Source organism: Giraffa tippelskirchi, chromosome 7 (assembly GCF_054371585.1).
Source record: "Giraffa tippelskirchi isolate mGirTip1 chromosome 7, T2T-mGirTip1v1.2.pri, whole genome shotgun sequence".
Lineage (NCBI taxonomy): Eukaryota > Metazoa > Chordata > Mammalia > Artiodactyla > Giraffidae > Giraffa > Giraffa tippelskirchi.
Window position 1 is genome coordinate 3,309,270 of NC_137281.1, and position 21,690 is coordinate 3,330,959.

Consider the following 21,690-nt stretch of genomic DNA (forward strand, 5'->3'; position numbering starts at 1 on the left):
TAATTACATGATGACATGATAATGTTTTGGATATACAGTCGGGCTCATCGTTGGGCGGATTCCTGTATTTGCCAATTCGCCTATCCACTGAGATGCCGCTGTAACCCCCAGCGGGCTCGCGCAGAGCGGCCGACGCCTCTCGTCTCTGACACGTGTTCCCAGCTAAGGGTGAACAAGCTTGCCTAGCAGTAAAGGAGCATCCTTTTCTCCCCCCGCAGTATTGGGCTTTTTTGTTGGTGATTTTACAGCTTCAAACGCCCCCCACCCAGGCCCAAACATAAAGCCCAAGTGCTGCCTGGTGTCCTAAAAGCCTAAGAGCTGGGACGTGCCTTATGGAGGAAATGACAGATCAGCTTCCTCCGGGCGTGTGTGACAGCACCGTTGGCTCTGAGTTCACTGTCAGTGAGTCAACAGTATGCGTTAGACAAGGTGCCTTTAAATGGAAACACACATAAAACAAGATTATGTATAAATCAATTAACAGCAACAATGGAGCGTGATCAAAGTCTATCAGGAGCCCTAACCCTGTATTTCCCCTCCCACCCTGCACTGGTTCAGGATCAGTTATTCAGGGTTCACTATGCTGCTATAGGGGGCTTCCCTGGTGGCCCAGTGGTAAAGAATCTGCCTGCAATGCAGGAGACCGGGGTTCAGTCCCTGTGTGGGGAAGATCCCCTGGAGAAGGGAATGGCAACCCACTCCAGGATTCTTGCCTGGGGAAATCCCCATGGACAGAGGAGCCTGGGGGGGCTACAGTCCATGGGGTCGAAAAGAATCAAAAACAACCTGAGCGACTAACGCTTTCATTTCTCCATGCCAGGCTATAAACCATCACTACCGTGAACAAGGAGAAAAAAATACACTGTATAGGGTGAACTAAAATGTGTCACAATTACGTTCACCTTGTCTCTCTTTTGCATCTGTAAAAATGGAAGCACACGGCTGGCAGACGAAGGCGGTTGTACAGACCCTCCCAGATCTCTCTAGAAGTCTAGAGATGGTGGGCTCAGAATCGTGGCAGTCTCCGTGCGTGCTGGGCTGCAGGCCAAGGTCGTGGCTGCGTCCTCCCCCATGTGGCCATCCCCCTGCCTCTACCTCCTGCAGGCCTACCAGTCTCCCCCCACCCCAACCAGAATGAGCCCCTGTCAACCCCAAAGCCATCGTCCTAGTGCTCAGAGATAACCTTTGTCCCTCAGCCTCTCAGGGACCATCTCCTGGCTCCTTGTTGCCCTCGGGGAAAGAGACCACAGTCCCAGGCTGGCCTTGGAGCCCTTGCGGGGCTAGCACCGGCCCTGTCTTATCTGCCGCCCCACCCCGCTTCACCCAACACCCCAGTCACAGGGAAGGACTCACAATCCCCAGGGGAGCCCTGCATTCTTGCTCCCTCTCCTCCAGAAACGTGTGCAGGGCGAGGCAGCCGACGGATGGACCAGCAAAGGGTGTGTGTCATGGCTTCATAAATCCTGCGTGCTTAGCGATAATTATAGCCAGTATTTACTGAGCTCTGTGTATTACCAGCCCCTGTGCTAATCCTCGCAGCCGTGGGGAAGAGGTAGGTCCTATTATTAGCTCCGTTTTATAGCTGAGGAAAGGGAGACTCGCGGAGATTAAATCTCCTGCCCAGCGTCCCGCTGGGGGTCAGCTGTGGAGTCGGGACTCACTCGGGGACAGGTGGGCTCCATGCCTCACCCCCGGGGCCTCTCTGCTGGGCTGGGGACACCTGTGTATGTCGAGGATGCTGACTGCTCTGGTTTCCATTCAAAGGCAACACCCACGTCCCTGGGGCCTAATGAGCCAAGAGGGCCAGGTAGATTCCATCCCCACCCCGAGGAGTCCGGAGGGTGCCCCAGACAAGGACACAGGCAATTGTGAAGCAGCGTGTTTCCTGCTGTAACGGAGGTGACTCTGAAAGTCCTGCTGGACAGTAGGTGAGGGGGAGAGAGGGCCCTGAGAGAGACCAGTCGTGACTGGAACTCACAAACAGATCGAGTGCGTGCGTGCTAAGTCACTTCACTCGTGTCCAACTCTTTGCGACCCCAGGGACTGTAGCCCGCCAGGCTCCTCTGTCCATGGGATTCTCTAGGCAAGAATCCTGGAGTGTGTAGCCATGCCCTCCTCCAGGGGATCTTCCCGACCCAGGGATCAAAGCCGCCCACATCTCTTGTGTCTCCTACATTGGCAGGTGGGTGCTTTACCAAGTTACATTTAACTATGGAGCGCCTGCCTGCGGGATGGAGCCAGCAGGACTGCAGATTCTGGGGACACATCAGAGCGAAGCGTGCAACTCCCACCACCAAAGGCAAATCTCGGAGATGGAGAGGGGACGAAATGGTTGCCCAGGAGATGGGTCCCTGAGGAGCAATGCCTAAGGGCTATGGTGTTCCTTTTATTCTTTTTCTTTCTGTTTTATTTTTTTATTATTATTATTTTGTCTTCTTTTACAGTGTTTCCTTTTGGGGTGATGGAAATGTTCTGAAACTGATTGTGGTGATGGTCACACAAGCCTGTGATGACACCAAATCCCCTGAGTTATACACTTTAAATGGACACATTGTGCGGTCTAGGAATTGTATCTCAATAAAGCGATAAAGACAATTCCCTGTCCCAGTGGAGCACGCATCCTAACCAGAGGCCCCAGCGACCTGAGGTATTAGACACCCAGATCATTCTCACACCCCCTGTCCTGTATGTAACAGAATGATGTTCAGTCGTTATTGTGGAAGAACCATCAGCATCCTTCTTGATTTGTGGGTTTTTTTTTTAATTTCTTTTTTAAAATAAACTTATTTTTAAGAGCAGTTTTAGGTTTAAAACAAAATTGAGTGGGAGATACACCCTCTTGTTGTGAGGTCCCCTCCACCTTCAAAGGCAACAATGGAGAATCTCCTCCCTTTTGAACACCCCTCATGTTTTGAGTCTCTTTTTCCAGAAGTTGCATGAGAGGTCACCTGATGAGGCCAGGCCCACCGAAGATACCTTCCTATTGGGAGGTCACCTGAGATGGGACCAGGCCCACCAAAGAGCCAATTCCTATTGGGAGGTCACCTGATGGACCAGGCCAATGAAGATACACTTCCTACTGGGAGGTCACCTGATGAGGCCAGATCCACCGAAGAGCCAATTACTATCTGAGATTTGGAACCTTAATTCCAGCTTCAGTGGCCCTTCACAGCAGCACCTACATCCACATCTGATTAAATAACTGGGAAAAGGTGTGTGTTCACCCTGGGAGCAGGGATCTTGGGGGCCATCTAACAATTCTCGCTAGAGAACTGGGGTACAGGGTGGGCCTCCTGGGGGGGAGGGGAGGGGTCAGTCCTGCCAAGAGGCTGGCCTGTCCCAGGCCACAAGGCAAGGCAGCATGGTCTGTGCTGGTAACCAGTGAGTTGTTGTGGAGATGAAACCAGAAAAGGCGTGTGAAGTGCCTGACACCAGCAGAGAGGCCAGATAACAAGCAGCAGCAGTGCTGATTATCCCATTATTAGAAGTCTGGAGGCCGCTCAGCTCTCTCTCCTGGTCACCCCAGCCGGGTCACGTCCCTGGCTTCCCGTCAGCATCCACCAGAGCCCCCTCCCTCCTGGAGACGAAAGAGCTGCTTTGGGAGGAGGGCAGAGGAGGGCAGCGGGGGCTCGGGCAGCCGGGTGAGTGGCGGCAAGTATTTGTGGAGCGCGGGTCGGTGCCAGGCACAGTGCCGGGCGTGGCGAGATAAGAGGCCGCAGGAGGCTGGGGACTTGGCCTCGGAGGCTGAATTCCAAACTGCCCTCCCGGGGTGCAGAGGGCTGAAGCTGCCGTGGGTCTGGTGCCCGGGAGAGGCGGGTGAGCTCCGGGCAGGTGGCCGACCCTGTGGGGCCTCAGAGCCCCTCCCTGGCTCAGCTCCTCAGCCTGTCTGGGCCAAATTTATAATTGTTCAGTTGCTCAGTTGTGTCCAACTCTTTGGGACCCCATGGACTGTAGCCTGCCAGGCTCCTCTGTCCATGGGACTCTCCAGGAAAGAATACTCGAGTGGGTTGCCATTCTCTTCTCCAGGGGATCTTCCCCACCCAGGGATAGAATCCGTGTTTCCTGCACTGACAGGCAGATTCTTCACTGCTGAGCCACTGGGGCAGCCCAGTTACACACACACACACACACACACACACACACACACACACACACAATGTCTCTTTCAGACTCTTTTCCTGGGGCAGCCCAGTTACACACACACACACACTCAGCCTCTTTTCCCTTATAGGTTACTACGAGACATTGAGTTCCCTGTGCTTCTTTCCCTCGCTCTTGACAACACCGGGCATTCAAACACAGGTGAGCTTCTATGAGATTCATAAGGTGGCACTGGACTGTAATATAGACTACTTATACGAGATAATGTGGTGTTTGTCGCTCAAACTATAAAGAAACAGCTGTGAATCCATTCGGATTCAAATAAATGACTGAATACATGAATAAACAGAAGGGGCAGAATTCCCCCCAAACGTATCTGGATACAGCCCCCTCCAGAAGGCGGAGCTTTCTTCCCCTCCCTTCCGCGAGGGGCGGGGAGCTGCGCTCAGCGGTCTGTTTACAAAGAGTAGAGGTTGGAAGCGGGCGTGGAAACCGCCAGGTGAGGGGAGCATCCTCAGTGACGTCACGGGGGCACCCGCTTCCCAGGAGCCGCGGGGCGCGTGGGCTTGGCCTCTCTTTCAGGAATCGCTCAGAACGGCCAGGGTCGTGCAAGACTGAGGCCGCCTCAGGAGTGACCACAGGCCAGTGGAGGCTCGGCGGCAGGACCTAAGGCCACACGGTGTCCTGCGGGTGGGGCGCGGGGATCCTGGGACAGAAAGACAGTAGGGAAAACGAGCGAAATCTGAGGAAGCGCTCGCATTTGGTTGATAGAAACCTGCTGATTTTGGCGTCTTGGTTTTGGATGGTAAGGACAGGATGATATTCGGGAAACCTGGGTCAGGGGTACCCAACCTGAGTACCATCATAGCAACTTCTCTGTATATTTAAAACGATTCCAGAAGGAAAAAGTTATTTAAGAAGAATCTGTCCTACTGAGGTGTTTCTGTAAGCTCTCAAAGTTTACCGGATGGTAACATAACCTGCTTTTCACCGACTTTAAATTTCATCAAGGACAAGGAGGTTAGATAAATATTTGATATCTTGGTATGATACGCATGCTGACGTGTTTAGCGGTGATGTGGACTCATGTTTGGAGATTGCTTTGAAATGCGTTTTTAAACGCATTTAAACGCATTAGGTGGATGGAGACCATCTGTATTTCCCTCAAGTTTTCTGTGAACCTAAAATGGCTTTAGATATTAAAATCTTTTTACTTTTAAAAAGATGGATGGGGAGTTCCCTGGTGATCTAGTGGTTAGGATTCTGTGCCTTCACTGCCATGGCCTAGCTTCAGTCCCTGGTTGGGGGACTGGGAAACCGCAGCCCACGTGGCACAGCCTAAATAAATAGATGTATAAAATGTTAACGGGAGAAGGGAAGTCCAGTCCTGCCAGCCTCTTCACGAGTCCCTTCGAGGCGCTGTCTGCACCTCACTGGAGCAGAAAGCAGACTCCTGTGAGTTGCTGCTAGATCTGGTCCCCGTCTCCTTGCTCCTCTCCCGTCTCTGCCTCCGCTCAGGCCGGCCTCTCTGCTGCCTGGACACACGGGTCACAGTCTCACCCCAGGACCTCTGCAGCTGCTCTGCCCTCCCCTGGGACACGCCCCCGGTTATCCTCGAGGCCCCCTCCTTCAGCTCCTCTTTGGACAGCGTGGAGTTCCCACCGCACCCCCACCTTGTCCCGCATCACCCCGCTCCACAGCCTCATCCCCTTCGAAGATGCTTTGTCCCTTCCCTGATCACTGCGTTTTCATGTCTGTCTCCTCCCACCAGGAAGGACACCCCTCGTGGGGACGACCTCGTGTCTGTTTCATTAGACAACGCGTGATCAACAGCTAGCGCGGTGCCCAGCCCAGAGTGGGAGTTCAGTACGTGTTGTGTTTCTTTGTTTTTTAAATGTCACTTTCTTTGTTTACTTTTGGCTGCAGTGGGTCTTCGTTGCAGTGTGCCGGCTTCTCACTCTGGTGGCTTCCCTTACTGTGGAGCGCAGGCTCTAGACGCACGGGCTCGGCTGCCCTGCAGCATGTGGGATCTTCCTAGACCAGGGATCGGACCCATGTCCCCTATATTGCAAGCTGGATTCTCAACCACTGGACCACCAGGGAAGCCCAGAAAGTATTATTTTGAACTGAGGTCCTGAGGATGTTTGTTTATGTGCATCCCCGACCAGAATGTGAGCTTGTTTGCTTGACTGCTGATGTTTTACCTCTAAACACAAGATGCTCTGTAGAGTTTAGGATGAATAAATGAATGAACGGGATAAGCATGAATCCGGGTAAAAGGGGTACAGGCACAGGCTTTGGCATAGTGACAACCTAGACTTTGATTGGTTCTGGACGTGGGGAGAGGAGATGCAGTCTTGTGGGGCTGAGCCCTTACCCTGTGTGATCTGACGTTATCTCTGGGTGGACAGTGTCAGAACTGAATTGAATTCTAGACGCCCCAGGCTCAGCGGTGAAGAATCCAGCTGCCAGTGCCTGCCAGTGCAAGGGTCGCGAGTTCAATCCCTGGGTCAGGAAGAGCCCCTGGAGGAGGAGATGGCAACTCACTCCAGTATTGTTGCCTGGAGAATCCCATGGACAGAGCAGCCTGGTGGGCTACAGTCTGTGGGGTCGCAGAAGAGTGAGACATGATTTAGTGACTAAACAACAAAAGTTTGACGATGAATTGCTTGATGTGTGACCAAATGCCACAGACATTTGGTGACTGGGAGTGTCAGAGATGAAGTATTTCCTGAGTAGTGTTAGAGTAGAGTGGAGGAGAAAACCAGAAGAGTTTTCTTTACGTACCTATGATGGTCATTTTCGTTGGGACAAGAAGTTGAAGGGTGATTGTTGGGGGCCGGGTGGAGGGGAATGGAGAGTTACCATTGCTTAATGGGCACAGAGTTTCAGCTGGGGACGATGAAAAAGTTCTGGAAATGGAGGGTGGTGATGGTTACATGACAATGTGAATGTCCTTAATGCCACTGAACTGCACACTAAAGTGGGCAAAAAGGTAAATTTTATGTTCTGTTTTACCTCAACAGAAAGGGAGCTGGTAAGTGGGGGGGGGGGGGGAGAGCAGAGGCTTTGGGACCACAGTGCTCGGGGTCATATCGGTAACTGCCGCTTCCTACCAGACCTTGAGCATGTCCGTTCACGTCTCTGGACTTGAGCTTCCTTCTCAGGAAAATAGAGCTCCCTTGAGAAGCCCGCATGTCTCGCTGGTGGGACTGTAGGTGGAGAATAGTCTGGCAGTTTCTTAGAAAGCTCACCTTAAACTTCCCACACACCCTGCCAATTCCGCTCTTGGAATCTGCCCGAGAGAAACGGAAACACACGTCTACAGGAAGACTTGTACACATGTGTTCACAGCAGCACTGTTTTTTTAAGTTATTTATTTTTAATTGGAGGATAATTGCTTTACGGTATTGTGTCGGCCTCTGTCACGCATCAGCCTGACTCAGCCATAGGTATACACATGTCCCTGCCCTCTGGAAGCTGCCTCCCACCGCCCACTCTTCTAGGTCGTCACAGAGCTTCGGGGATGAGCTCCCTGTGTCACACAGCAAACTCCCACTGGCTGTCTAATTTTCCACATGGTGATGTATATGTTTCAGTACTGCTCTCTTGGTTCTTCCCGCCCTCTCCTTCCCCCACTGTGTCCACAAGTCTGTTCTCTATGTCTGCATCTTCATTGCATGCCAGCACTATTTGTAAGAGCTAAAGAATGGATCCAACCCAAAGGCCCATGAATGGATGGAACGGAATATTATTCAGCCGTGAAAGGAATGACATGCCGATACAGTTTACAACCCGGATGGACCTTGAGGACATCAAGTGAAAGAGACCGGATACATGTGTTGTGTGACCCCCGCCTGTGAAATGTCTAGAAAAGGCACGTCTATAGTGACGGAAAGTACATTCGTGTCTGCCTAGAACTAAGGGTGGAAGCCGGAAGTGCTGTTTAATGAGCACAAGAGATCTTTGGGGAGGGGTGATGAAAATGTACTAAAATTGGATTATGGCGATACTTGCACCACCCTATGAATTTACCAAAAATCATTAACCGGCACGCTTAAGATGAGTGAATTCTGTGGAACGTAAGTGACGCCTCAACAAATCTGCTTAAGAAGGAAAAAACAGCCTATGAAGGTGTCTCTCTAATGATGCCGTTGTGAAGACTGTGAGCTAATTCACATGAATCTCCTTAGCGATGTAGGTAAATACTCATCAAATGTGTTCTGTATCATTATGATCAAGTGTGACAAGATCGTCTGTGTAAAACGCTCTCTCCAGGGAAAGACAGCGGTCCGCACAGAGCTAGAGTCACGAACAGCCCTGATATTTCTTTACGATAATACCAATCGCCTGGTTATTTTATCATTTCCTGGGGCTGTCCTGTGTACGTGGGCCTCAGTTTTCTCATCTGCAGAATGGGAGACGTGGGCTCCGTTTCTAAGGCCCTTTTGTTGCCATAAGTCCTATATTTTGCTCTAGGAATGTTTCTCTTCAGATGTAGTGTCCTGAAGTGTGAGTAAGCATGTGGGGTGGGGGAGGGTAGAGGGCACACCTGTAGTGGGGGTGCCTCGGGGCTTGGAGACCAGGATGTGTGTAGCCGGAGGGGGGGCCTTGAAAGGTGGGTTGTATGGCTGGGAGCTGATTGTGAAGGTCGTATGGGCCTGGTGCAGGGTTCAGGGCATGGAGCTGGTCCAGCCTGCGTTGGAATCCCGCATCCGCCGTCACCTACCTATGGGACTTTGGACGAGAGAGTCCTGCTGTGAGCGGTGTTAACTCCTCTGGGAAATGGTGAGGATGTTCCCTGTGGGAACTAGGATTCCCTGAGATCGTATCTATACCAATAAGAAAGCAATAGCAGCAAAAACTTTCCCCCAGATGTCAACCACTGTCTTCAACTCTTTCCACAAAGTGATTTTTTTTTTTTTTGGTCATCTCATGCAGTTTGTGGGGGTCTTAGTTCCCCGACCAGAGACTGAACCCAGGACCTTGGCAGTAAGAGTCTGGAGTCCTAACCACTGGACCTGCAGGGAATTCCCCACAGTAACACGTTGATCCGAAGGGCTCCGTTCATGTTAGCGATCACGGAAGTAGGACAAATGCCTTCTTAGCATTAACCCTGTTTGCCTCTTCTGTAAACGAGGCTGTGTAATCACCTCCCTCAAGGAGTTTCATCCGTGAGATTGTGCTGAAACGGTGTCTGGCCCACAGTTGGTATGTGGTAATAGTGAGCCCATGCAGGTTCCTGGGCAGGGAGGTGGCTGGCCTGTAAGGAAAGCATACCCCAGCCCCCTTTCCCCCGGCACCCAAGGCTAAGTTATCGCTTCAGGTAGGATATAGTGCCCTGGAGACTGGGGCTTATTTGGAAACTAACATTATTGTGCCAATGTGGGATTACCTCCCCACCAGTCTGTAAGCTCCCCGAGGGCAGGTGTTCCTCTGGTCTTTGGCGCCAACATGCAGCCCAGGGTGTGGTGAACGCAGCACAAATGCAGACCTTCCTGTGTGCCGGGCACCGTTCCAAGGGCTTGGCTACAAGGCGTCTCGTCACGTCTGGGAATTCTGCGAAGCGCCGAGTGGTCGTCGTCTCCCCGGCCTGCCTCTCAGCCCCCATCTTCGCAGCTTCCCTCCTGCCCGCCCTCTCTGCCAGTGTTCCATCACACCAGGGAAGCAGGCCCCCTCCCTGAGCCCCGAGCCTCTGACTGCTGACCTCACCCGTCCCTCGGCTGGCCTCCCAGGTGCGGAGAAACCTCAGTAGTCAGGGCCCCTGTCTGCACAGGGCGAGAGCCGGCGACGGGCACCCGGGCAGGGGCGGGGCGGGCAGGATGTCGGTGGGAGGAAAGAGGGAGCTTAAGGAGTACTGGGCTGGGGGCACCCCCTCCACTGCTAGGACCTAAACACACATACACACACACACACAGACCTCGAGGCTGTGGACACAATGACACTTCCCACCCCACCCATGATGCCTTGCGGTTTCTGAAACAGGGAGCAGCCACCCAACACACACACACACACACACACACACACACACACACACACACACACACACACACACACACACACACACACACACCCCTGCTCTTCCCTCTTTCCACTGGTTCTTTCCACTGGTTCTTCATTCAGGTCAAAAGGTCAGAGGTCGTCTCCCCAGCGGCCCTGCCCTCCCCTGGGGCTCCATCTTCACAGCACCCCACCGTTCTCTTGGAAGCCCTTAACCATACCTGATGTTACGGTGCAGACTGGTTTATTACCTAGGGCAGCGAGGGTCTGGTGGAACTTTCTGTGATGTGGAATGTTCTAGATTTGTGCTGTCCAGCTGGGGAGCCACCGGCCACAGGGGAATACTGGGCACTTGAAACAGTGTGACTGAGGAATGTTTAATCTTATTCCGTTTTAATTATTTTATCATAAACGTATTATTCTCCATTTCAGCGGGAGCACCGCCTGAGGCTGGTGGCTACACCGTGTCAGCCAGTGCTGAGTGGCGGTTCCAGGTCCCCACAGACTGGCTCTCCTCTTCCCGTGTCCCGGGGCCTCACGCCGTGCCTGGGCAGCGTTTAGTGAATGAGTGCACACAGGGGTCCCCGAAGACCCCCGGGCAGAGGGCAGCTTGTTGCCTGCCGCCCCTGGCTCTTCTCATCAGTGTCTTGCTTGGCTCGCGGGCCCATGTCCCCTGAAGTGGGGCTCTGCCTCCTTCCACTCTGAGCCAAGGCTCAGGGCCTGGCGGATGCCGCACTGCTCCCCAGACCCACCCCCACCGGCCCTCCCCCACAGACAGCCCCACTCTCTCCGGTTCCACAAACTCACATTTATTCACAGACGGACAAAGGGACAAGGACAGACCTTTGCTCGCTGGGGACTGCCCCCCGCCCCCAGCATCCGGCAGTTAGAAAGAGGTGATGGTGTCCAGTGTGTGAAACGGGGAGGCAGCCAGGCTGGGGGGGGTCTCCCCTTTTCAGTCTGCATCCCTCTGGCCAATGTCCTCCACCTCCGACTCAGTGTCCTGCCTTCAGACGCGGGGCGAGCAGTTTCTAACCAGCATCAGGGGCCTGGGGGTGGGCGATGGGGCCGGAGGGGCGGCCAGCCCCCTCCCCTAGTGTCGGGGCTGGAAGGGGAGGGTGGGTTCACAGAGGAGGCTCCGCTCCTTTCACTTCCCTCCTCCGTGCTGCAAACCGGGGGGCAGGGGGCGGCTCCCTCGGAGGGGCTGAGGGTGATGGGCGTGGGTCAGGAGGCCAGGCCCCCCAGGCCGCGCAGGTGAGCCTTGCTCTCCATCTCCTCTTCCTCCATCTCGAAGGCCGAGTGGTCTTGGCTGTCGAAGCAGGAGGCGCTGAGGAAGACAGGGGGTGCCGCCGCCGCGGGCGACTGGGGCGGGGACCCTGGGGACTGCGGCTCTTCCTTGATGTGGGCGAGGGGCAGCGGGAGCCCCTCGGCCTCCTGGCCAGCGGGGGGCGGCGGGGCGCGCGGCGGCGAGGCCGGGGCCTGCAGCGCCTGCTGCGCAGCGGCGGCCCGCTCCAGCTCGGCGCGGTGGCAGCGCTGGTGGCGCAGCAGGCTGTAGGCGCGGGAGAAGCGGCGCGAGCAGTGCGGGCAGGGGTGCGGGGCCGGGCCCCCCGCGTGCACCTGCGCGTGGCGCGCCAGGTCGGCCAGCCGCTTGAACTCCCGCTGGCAGCGCACGCACTGGAAGGGCCGCGCGCCTGAGTGGGTCACCCCGTGCTGCCGCAGGTGCGCCCGGCGCCGGAAGCCCTTGCCGCACTCGGGGCACCAGAAGCGGGGCTCGCCGGCTGGGGCCCGGGCCGGGGCCGCCTCGCCTCCGTTCTGCCCGCCCGGCCCGCCCTCCGCGGCGGCCCCGCGCTCCGCCCCTTCGCCCCCCTCGGGCCCCCTCCCTGAGGTCCGGCCGCCGGCCGCCGCCTTGTCGTCCTTCTTGGCTGCCGTGGGCAGCGGGGCCAGCAGGCTGAGCGCGCCGTGGACGCGGCGGTGCTGGCGGAGGTAGGAGGCCAGGCGGAAGGCCAGGCCGCAGTCCGTGCACACGAAGGGGCGGTCGGTGGAATGGACCAGCCGGTGGCGGGACAGCGACCAGGGCCTGGCGAAGGCCTTGAGGCAGATGGAGCACTGGTGGCGCTTGGGGCGCGGAGGGGGGCCCCCCTCGCCCTCCTGGTCGCCCTCGGGGCGCAGGCACGGGTGCGCTTTGAGCTCGCCCTTGGTGGCGAAGGCCTCCCGGCAGCGGAGACACAGCAGCGTCCAGTCGGCCTGCAGCAGGACCTGCTTCTCCTCCTGCCGTCCGGCCGCCAGCGCCAGCTCAGCCCTGAGCTCCGCCGCCCCGGCCTCGGCCTCGGCCCCCTCCGGCTCGCGGGGCCCCGCGCTCGTGGCGGCCACTGGCGTGGCCGGCTCCCCCGCGGCCCACGGCTCGGGCCGCGCTGCCGCCTCCTCCGCCGCTGCGTCTTCCTCCTCGGCTCCGGCGCCGGGTGGCTGCTCAGCGGCCTTGTCCTGCGGGCCCCAGCCGGACTCGGCTGCCTCCTTGGCTGCCCTGTCGATGGCCAGCTCGACGCCGCCTCCTGCGTGCTCCTGGGCCAGGTGGCGCCTGAGCTGCGCGGGCTCGGGGAAGGTGCGCGGGCAGGCGGCGCAGCGCAGCGGGGGTTGCGGCCCGTGGCCGCGCAGGTGGCGGGAGAGGTGGGCCGGCCGGCGGAAGGCCTTGGGGCACAGCGGGCAGGCGTGGGGCCGCAGGCCCGAGTGGCTCAGCCGGTGCCGGGAGAGGTAGTAGGGGAAGCGGAAGAGGCGGCCACACGTGGGGCAGGGCAGAGGCGCCCGGGGGGCTCCGGCGCCCCCCCGGCCACGGCCCCGGCCTCTGCCACGGCCTCGGCCCCTGCCCCGGCCCCGGCCCCGGTGAGGTGGGCTGCCCTGGGCTGGTGGAGGGGGCTGCGGATCCATGCCTGTAAAGAGAAAGGGAAAAGACAGCGATATTGTTGCGGGGGCTGGGGGCTGGGGGCGGGGGGGAGCGGTGCGGAAATACAGAGACAGAGCGATGGAGAGACAGAGAGGGTCAGAGGTTTAGCGGGGCAAGGGAGGGAGAGACGGACGGAGGAAAGGGGCCGGGGTGAGAGGCAGAGACCTGGAGAAGCAGGAAGACGGGACGGCGAGAGGCAGAAGGCCGGCGGGAGAGAGACAGAGAGAGATGGGGACACCCAGCAGAGAGAGAGATGGAGAGAAAACAAAGAGATGCAGACAGAGATGCGGCCAGCACAGGCCAGCGGGACCGCGGCAGGATGGAGCGAGGGAGAGACGGGGAGGCAGAGAGAGCCAGACGGAGACAGAAGAAACGGGGGCAAAGTCGGTGAAGCGCTTTTCCTCCTGGGGAGGGGGGGGCAGGCCGGAGCGTGCCGGGAGGGGCCGGGTCACAGCCCCCGGTGCGAGAGGAGGGGGTGGGAGTCAGGGTCCGGAGGCCCCGGAAATGGAGTGTGGGTGCCCGGGTGGCCAGAGGCTGGGAGAGGCCGGGATGGGAGGGCTCGGAGTCCTGGGAGGGGGCTCAGGGGCCCGGATTCCAGGGGCTGGGTGTGTGTGTGTGTGTGTGTGTGCGTGCGCTGGGGAGGAAATGCCGGGGACCCGCATCTGGACTTGTGTACCTGGGGTGGGGGGTGTGGATTCCGGGGTCCCCGGGGGTGGAGAGGGCTGGGGGAGGGGGCCGGGCGCCTGAGACAAGGGAGAGGAGGGCGCTGGGGGCCCGGGCCTGGACGTCCCCCCGGGGAAGTCCGCTGGGGGTGGGTGGGGAGCCCCCGGCCCCCGAGCGGGGCCCGTCCCCCCGCTGGGTCCAGCCCTCGGCCCCCCGCAGGCGTGATCGGCAGAATCGGGGCGGCGGGTCGCGGCCTCCCCGGCAGGGTTCTGAGCCCGGGGCCCGCGGCTCGGCCTCGCGGCCCGGCGCCCGGCCCTTACCTCCGCGCCCTCCGCCTCTCCGCTCCTTTCTTCCTTCCCCGCGGCCGGCCGAGCGCGGACGGCGGTGGCGGGGAGGCAGGGCCCCCGAGCGCGGTGGGGGCGGGGGCGGGGGAGGAGGCCGGGCTCGGTGTCGCCGCCTAAGCCTTCCCCCCGGAAACCCGGCTCCTCGCCCGCGCCTTGAAGGGGAAAAGGCTGGCGGGGAGGCCGGAAGCGGGTGGACGCGGGGACCCAGGAGGCGGGGACGCAGGGCGGCTCGGACGCCTGAGTCCTCTAAGGGGAGGGGGCTGGGGGCCCGTCCTCTGCCTCTAGGAGGTCAGCCCCCACCTCCCACAACACACACGCGCGCGCGCGCGCACACACACACCCATTCATTCCTTCAACACATGCACATTCATCAGGTCCTGTCTGCGCCAGGCACTGTGTGGGGCGAGCCGGGTGGTCGGGAAAGATGGTGAATGCTGCCCTGAGTGACAGGCGACGGGAAGACTCTCCACAATCGGGACGGGAACCTGACCAGCCGTCACGCGGCTGCCTGAGAAGGCGACGTTCCCTCTGTGAGCCTCAGTCTCGCCCTCCGTGATTAACACCCCGTGGCTATCCACTTGACGCTAAGGAACCAGTTACTCATCGTGCTACATAGATTCACTCCAGCCGAAGCCACCGGTGTTTACTGAGCACCTACTACGACCTATCTCTGTCCTTGGTGCTGGAGCTGCAGTAGCAAAGACAGAGGCCACTGGACCCAGCGCACAGGGAGCTCCCGGTCTGACGGAGCAGGAGGCAGACACAGGCCCTCCTGCCCTCCTGGAGAGTGTGCTCCAAGGCAGGAAACAGGATGCCCTGGGATTACCGGAGCAGACTCGCCTCTGAGTGAGAGTGACCCCTGAGGGCTTCCTGGAGGCAACAGTGTTTCTGCTGAAACCTGCAGGATGAGAGCCAAGAGTTAGAAATGGGAAGAGGGAGCAAATGGAAATAGGAAAGAAATATACCAGCGCTACTCAGAAACATGCCAGGAGAGGCGTCTGTATCAGGTTAATCGTTGCAGTATTGTGCCTTGCTTCAAAACAGGGGGAGTGAACTAAACACCCATCCGTCAGGGATTTGAGTGATAAGTCTACCCAGCAGAATGCTGTGTGTTCATAAAAGAAAGAACAAAGAAGTTTGCTGTGTAAAAATATGGAAAGGTTCCAAGTGATAACAGAAAAATTTGGAAGATGGAGCACAGCCTGCCCTGTCTGTACTTATCAGTGGGCTGTGTCTGGGCAAACTGGGAGGAGAGAGAAGAGCTCGCAACATTGTCTAACTCCCAGGACTGAAAGTGACTACACTCTCTCCTTTTGTACTTTCCGAACTTGAAACCATAGTGAATGTGTTCCATACTTCACAAAGTGAAGAGAAAAGAAACAAATGGGGATAATAAAAAATAAAGGAAAATAAATTATAACTTACAATGTAAGTGCTTTACAAACACAAACCCATTTGTTCCTCCTCGTGTTAAGAAGTGGGTAACATTACTCTGCCATTTCACAGAGCAGTAAAGTGAGGTCCTGAGAGTTTGAAAGTGGTGGGTCTAATCTCTATCTCACAAAGAGATGGGAGAGATGGTAGTGGGTGAGGAGCATGATTTTTAAAACCACTTGGTCGATAATGCTGTATTTTAAGGCTCAAAAGTCAAAACACATCCATGAAAACAATATGCACCAAATTTGGGGTACGGTAACCTCTGAGAAGGGAGAGGCAGTCAGGGGAGGGGAGGGAGAGGCAGTCAGGGGAGGGGAGAGATCTATGGAGTCAGGAGTATCTTGTTTTAAAACTAGTAGTCAATATATGAATGTGTGCGTGTGTATATTTTTATTTGTTAAAATACACATAACATAAAATTGACCACTTTAGAGACTTCCCTGGTGGTCCAGTGGTTAGGACTCTGGGCTTCCACTGCGGGGGGTGTGGGTTCGACACCTGGTTGGTGAACTAAGATCCCACATGCTTCGTGGTGCAGCCAAAAAAAGATAAAAATTTACTATTTTAGCCATTTTGAACTGTGTACAATTCAGTGATATTAAGAACATTCACAAAGTTTTCAATCAACCCCAGTGTCTAGTTCCAGGACTTTTTCATTACCCTGGACAGAAACCCAGATCTATTAATCTGTCATTCCCCATTCCCTTCTCCCCTCAGCTCCTGGCAACCAATAATTGTCTTTCTGTCTCTATGGGCTTGTCTACTGTGGATATTTCATATCAGTTGAGTCATCCAGTGTGTAGTTCTTTATGACTGGCTTCTTTCACTTATAATGTTTTCCAGGTTCATCCATGTGTAGCCTGTGTCAACACTTCATTCTTTTTTATTTAATTATTTTTGGCTGCACTGGATCTTTGTTGTGGCGCCCGGGCTTCCCATTGCAGTGGCTTCTCTTGTTGTAGAGCACAGGCTCTGGGCATGCAGGCTTCAGTAGTTGCAGCACAGGGGCTCAGTAGTTGCAGTTTGTGGGCTCTAGAGCACAGGCTCAATAGTTGTGGTTCACGGGCTTAGTTGCTCTGCAGTATGTGGAATTTTCTCGGACCAGGGATTGAACACGTGTCCCTTGCATTGGCAGGCTGATTATTATCCATGCATCACCAGGGAAGTCCAATGCTTCATTCTTTTTATGGCTGAGTAATATTCCATCGTATGGGTTACCGTATTTTGTTTATCCATTCATTTGTTCATGAACCTTAGATAGTTTCTACCTTTGGACTGTTGTGAACAGTACTGTTACGAGCATTCGTTACGTGTAAAGTTTTTGTTTTAATGGCTGTTTTCAATTCTTTTGGGTACATACCTAGGTGTGTGCGCTATTATTTTATTATATATATTTTAAAGCCTTAAAGTATTTTTTCCTAAATAAAAGAAAGAAACGAATTCAGGAATGAGGGTGAGGGAAAGCAGTTTCAGAGGGATCGGCGTGCCTTCCGTGTGTGAAGCGGCGGCGGCCGTGGTAATCCGTGCCTTGGGGACACGTGGGGCCTTGGATTGGGGCATGGCGAGAGCCGCACGAGCAACGACGTCCGGCCTCCCAGTCCAGGCTGAAGGCCGAACGCATTCCGAGTGTACTGAGGAGCCATTGAAAAGGTTTTAAGCTGGAGAGTCACATGATCCGATTAGTGTTTTAGAGAAATTCCTGTGGGACCCGCGCGGAGGACCGGCCGGATGCAGGGGAGACGGAGGAGCGGAGCAGGGAGGGGGCGGGGCCCGGGTCCAGGTGAGTGAGGAGGCCTGGGCGGGGCCGGCTCGGGCTGGGGGCGGGGCCCGGGTCCAGGTGAGCGACGAGACCTGGGCGGGGCCGGCTCGGGCTGGGGGCGGGGTCCGCAGGCAGGGGTGGGGACGGGGTCTCGGATAGGGGCGGGGTTCCCTGTGGGGGCGGGGCCTGTCGCTGATTGGCCCAGCGCTGCCCTTGTGGTTGCCATGCCCGCCTCCGCCGCCTTCTCATTGGCTTCCCTGCTTCGCGGTCCCGCCCCTCCCTGGCGTCCTGTCTCCAGCACCTGGAAACAGCAATCACTTTTGCTCCTGCTCTGAACACGGTCCCAGGGCTGTCACCTCTTCCTCTTCACCTTCCTCACCTACACCCCCGCTCTCCACCCTACCTGCCTGAACCCTGGAGCCTCTCTTAACGGGTTCGAGCCTTTCTCCCTCTGCTCCATCCTCACCGCGCTTTTGGCTCGTTCACTCTCAGGGCCTTTGCACGCGCACTTTTCTGCCTGGAATGGCCTTCTCCTAGGTGGTTGTGTCCGACTCTGTGACCCCATGCACTGTAGCCCGCCAGGCTCCTCTGTCCATGGGATTCTCCAGGCAAGAATACTGCAGTGGGTTGCCATTTCCTTCTCCAGGGGATCTTCCCAACCCAGGGATCGAACCCGCTTCTCCTACACTGCAGGCGGATTCTTTACACCTGGGAAGTCCTCTCCTAGGTTACCATCATGTTTTCCTTACTTCCCTCGTTTCTTACAGATCTCCTCAGAGACATCTGTCCCGTCCACCTCAGCTCAAATAGCCCTTTTGGGAATTCCCTGGCGGCCCAGTGGTTAGGACTCCGCGCCTCCATGGCAGAGGCATCGGTTCGATCCCTCATGGGGGAACTGTGATCCCACAAGCTGCACAGCGCGGCCCAATAAATAAATAAAAATTAAAAGAGCTCTCCTGTCACCATCTAGTCCTTGCTTGGTCCTAATTTTCAACATTGTACGTATCACAAATATTAGGCTGTGTATCAGTTGCCCACTGATTGCCTATTTCCCCTTCCACTGGAATATAAACGCCCCGAGGGCGGGGGTTTTCTTCACCTGTTTGTTTACCTGCTTTACCCTAGTGAGCGTCGCACTTCGAGCAATATTTTTAGGTGAATAAAGAGGGCCGAGGGGCTTCCCAGGTCGCGCTAGTGGTAAAGAACCCACCTGCCAATGCAGGAGACGTTCAGAGACGCAAGTTCGATCCCTGGGTGGGGAAGATCTCCTTGGAGGAGGGCATAGCAACCCACTTCAATATTCTTGCCTGGAAAATCCTTTGACCGAGGAACCTGGCGGGCTACAGTCCAGAGGGTCGCAAAGAGCGGGACACGACTGAAGCGACTTAGCATTCACACAAAGAGGGACGCGGGTGAAGAGGACGCGGCTTCAGGTTTTCCAGTTGGGGCGCCCTGGAAGGGAAGACTGCCGTCGGGAGGGGGGAGATGTGGAGCGCAGGTGAGCGGGTCTGCGCGCGGGAGTCAGCGCCTCCTACAGAGGCGTTGGAGTCCGGCATCTGGTTAGTCACTGATGCTCCGGAACCGCTGTTATCGCCCCCAGGGTAAAACCCATCCCTTCAGCCTCTGAGCCTCAGTTGAGCACATCGATAAAATGGGGTCTCCGTGTCACGAGTAGGGGACCACGTCCAGGCCACCCCTTGGCACTGGGGAGCATTCGGGAAAGGGGGTGAGTCCCTTTCGCTACCGTCTCGGAAGAGAAAGGATTGGAGTGCAGGTGAGGTGGGAGGGAGTTCCCTATTCATCACCCTACTGCCAGGCGGGCGTCTCCATGACAACCCTGGCACGTTTCCAGGCCCTCGGCTCTGCAGGCCGAGCGGGTCTCCAAGTGGGCGGGTCTTGTCCCTGGGGGCGGTACCTGTACCTAAGGAGGTGGGTCTTGTTTCTCCAACTCGGAGGAATATATACATATATATTACCCCAAATGGGTGAGTCTGCTTCCCCTTGCTGAGTAGTGGGGGTAGAGAGGAGAGGTTGAGCATTCCCAGAGGCCGACCTGCCATTTCTCCAAGTGGGCACGTGTGGATCTCCAGGCAAAACGTCTTTCTTGAATGACAAACTCCCACTTGTTTGCCCTCAAACTTATCTCCTTCCTTTAAATGTTCTTTTTCTGTGTGAAATATAAGACGTATCGGTGTAAAGGGCATGATAAAAACGCACAATTTAACAAAGAATTATAAAATAATCAGCAGATTAAGAAAAGAAATGTTGGCAGCTGCCCCAGAGCCCCATAGAAGGTTCCCCACTATGTCCCACCCCGAGCTTAACCCATCTATCCACACCGTTGTGAGTTTTACAGGAAAAAAAAAAGTTTTCCTCTCGATGGCTCACACCCACAGGGCGTCCTAAACAATATTACAGTTCAGTTTTGCTGACTTCCATGTGGTAGACACGAAATGGGACTCTACCTATCTGATTTCTTTGGCCTGGCTTCTTTGTAACTTTTGCTTGTGTAACTGTGTGTCTCTGTACTCATGCATTCTCTTCCTATATAGTGGTTATGGATTTATCTGGCAGGGTTGGGTCTTTGTTGCAGCAGGCGGGATTTTCGTTGACTCCTGTGGGATCTTTCCTTGTGGCATGTGGGCTTAGGTGCTCAAGACATGTGGGATCTTAGTTCCCCCACTGGGGATGGAACCTGTGTCCCCTGCATTGCAAGGCAGATTCTTAACAACTGGACCATCAAGGAAGTCCCTATAGTATTTCACAGCATAATATTTGTTGTTGTTGTTCAGTCACTAAGTCACCTCCAACCCTTTTGCAACTATGTGGACCCATGTAGTCCACCAGGTTCCTCTGTCCATGGGATTCTCCAGGCAAGAATACTGGAGTGGGTTGCCATTTCCTTTTCCAGGGGATCTTCCCAACCCAGGGATTGAACCCAGGTCTCCTGCATTGCAGGAGGATTCCTTGCCATCTGAGTCACCAGGGAAGCCTGCATAAATATACCACCATTTATTTATTCACTGTATCGGTGATGAATGTCTTAGTCCATTCAGGCTGGTATAACAAAATACCACAGACCGGGTGGCTTATAAACAATAGAAGTTTATTGCTCACAGTTCTGGAACCTGGAAGTCCAAGGTCAAGGTGCCAGCATGATTGCCTTCTGCCAAGGGGACCTCTTACTTGTTCACTGCTGTGCCTTCTTCCTGTGTCCTCATGGGGTGGAAGGGGCTACAGTCTCTCTGGAGTCCCTTCAGTTACAAAGAAGCCCTTTATGAGGCATGAATCCCATTCGTGGGGGCTCCACCCTCATGACTTAAGCACCTTCCAAAGGCCCCACCTCCAAATACCATCACATTCATTGGGAACTAAGATTTCAACATATGAATTTGGGGGAACATAGCAATGGGTATTTCAGTGGTTCTGAGTTCAGGGTTTCTCTAGGGTCATACCTATCAATAGCACAGCCTTATTAAAGCGTGCCACTGAGGGTAGGAGGAGAAGGGGGCAAGAGGATGAGATGGTTGGATGGCATCACTGACTCAATGGACATGAGTCTGAGCAAACTCTGGGAGATAGTGGAGGACTGGGAAGCCTGGCGTGCTGTAGTTTGTGGGGTCAGACATGACTTAGCGACTGAACAACAACACCTCCCAAGCACCTCAAATTTAAAAAGCTCAAGATGGCACTCGTGACCCCTGTAGCCTCTACCTAAACTTGCTTTCTCTCCGTTTTTGGCCCCACCATGAAACCAGCCCCCACCCCGATTCCTCCCTTTCTGTTAAACACACACACACAGAACACACCCTCCCGCATCCCACCTCCAGGATTCATCTTGGGCCCACCCAGCTCTGTCCACTGCTCGGCTCCAAGCCTGCACGTCTCTCTCCTGGTGGACTGCAGTAGCCTCCTCTGCATTCCCTCAGCCCCCTTCTCCACTCAGCGGCCAGAGGGACCCTTGGAAAGTGCAGCAGCAGTCGCATCCCTTCACACTTACAGTGCTTGTCAGCGTGCACGGAGCACAGTCAGATGCCTGTGTTGGCCCAGGGTCTGTGTGCCCTGACTCCTGCTCATCTCTTCACGTCTTCTCACCAGCCCCTCCCCTCCTGGGCTGGCCCAGCTGTCCACTTGGCCGGCCCCTCCTCACCCTTCTGGTCTCAGATCAGGTGTCACCTCTGCAGAGAAGCACCCCCCCCGCCCCCTCTCCCCCCACCAGACCACTCCACCTAAGGTGACACAGCTCAGCCACTTGTTCTCTCAGGGAGTAATTCTGTTCGCTGCTGGATCCCCAGGGGGAATTACAGTGCCTGGCACTCAGTACAGGAATATAATCTAGTGTGTAGAAGACAGTGTGGAAAGTCTGCTCACTCTCAGATGGGCGCATCCTAATCTAGGGGAAGGACGCTAAGGGACAAACTTGGTTGCCTGGGAGACAGAACCTAAGG

General features: G+C 55.8%; 1 protein-coding gene and 2 long non-coding RNA genes across 3 annotated transcripts; 1 reads left to right on the top strand and 2 right to left on the bottom strand.

The window, feature by feature from the left end:
* Nucleotides 1-10,889: 10,889 nt before the first annotated feature.
* ZNF579 (zinc finger protein 579) lies at nucleotides 10,890-14,252 on the bottom strand. Its single transcript, XM_081505576.1, has 2 exons — nucleotides 14,023-14,252; nucleotides 10,890-13,025 (listed from the first exon to the last, which is right to left on the bottom strand). The coding sequence occupies exon 2, from the start codon at nucleotides 13,021-13,023 to the stop codon at nucleotides 11,326-11,328; it is 1,698 nt and encodes a 565-aa protein (XP_081361702.1). The 5' UTR covers nucleotides 13,024-13,025; nucleotides 14,023-14,252; the 3' UTR covers nucleotides 10,890-11,325.
* Nucleotides 13,112-15,496, top strand: LOC145512084 (uncharacterized). Its single transcript, XR_014058269.1, has 2 exons — nucleotides 13,112-13,422; nucleotides 14,421-15,496. It is a non-coding gene; the product is annotated as an uncharacterized LOC145512084 (long non-coding RNA).
* On the bottom strand, nucleotides 14,658-21,651 carry LOC145512083 (uncharacterized). The gene is made up of 2 exons (XR_014058268.1): nucleotides 21,243-21,651; nucleotides 14,658-19,409 (listed from the first exon to the last, which is right to left on the bottom strand). It is a non-coding gene; the product is annotated as an uncharacterized LOC145512083 (long non-coding RNA).
* Nucleotides 21,652-21,690: the final 39 nt, after the last annotated feature.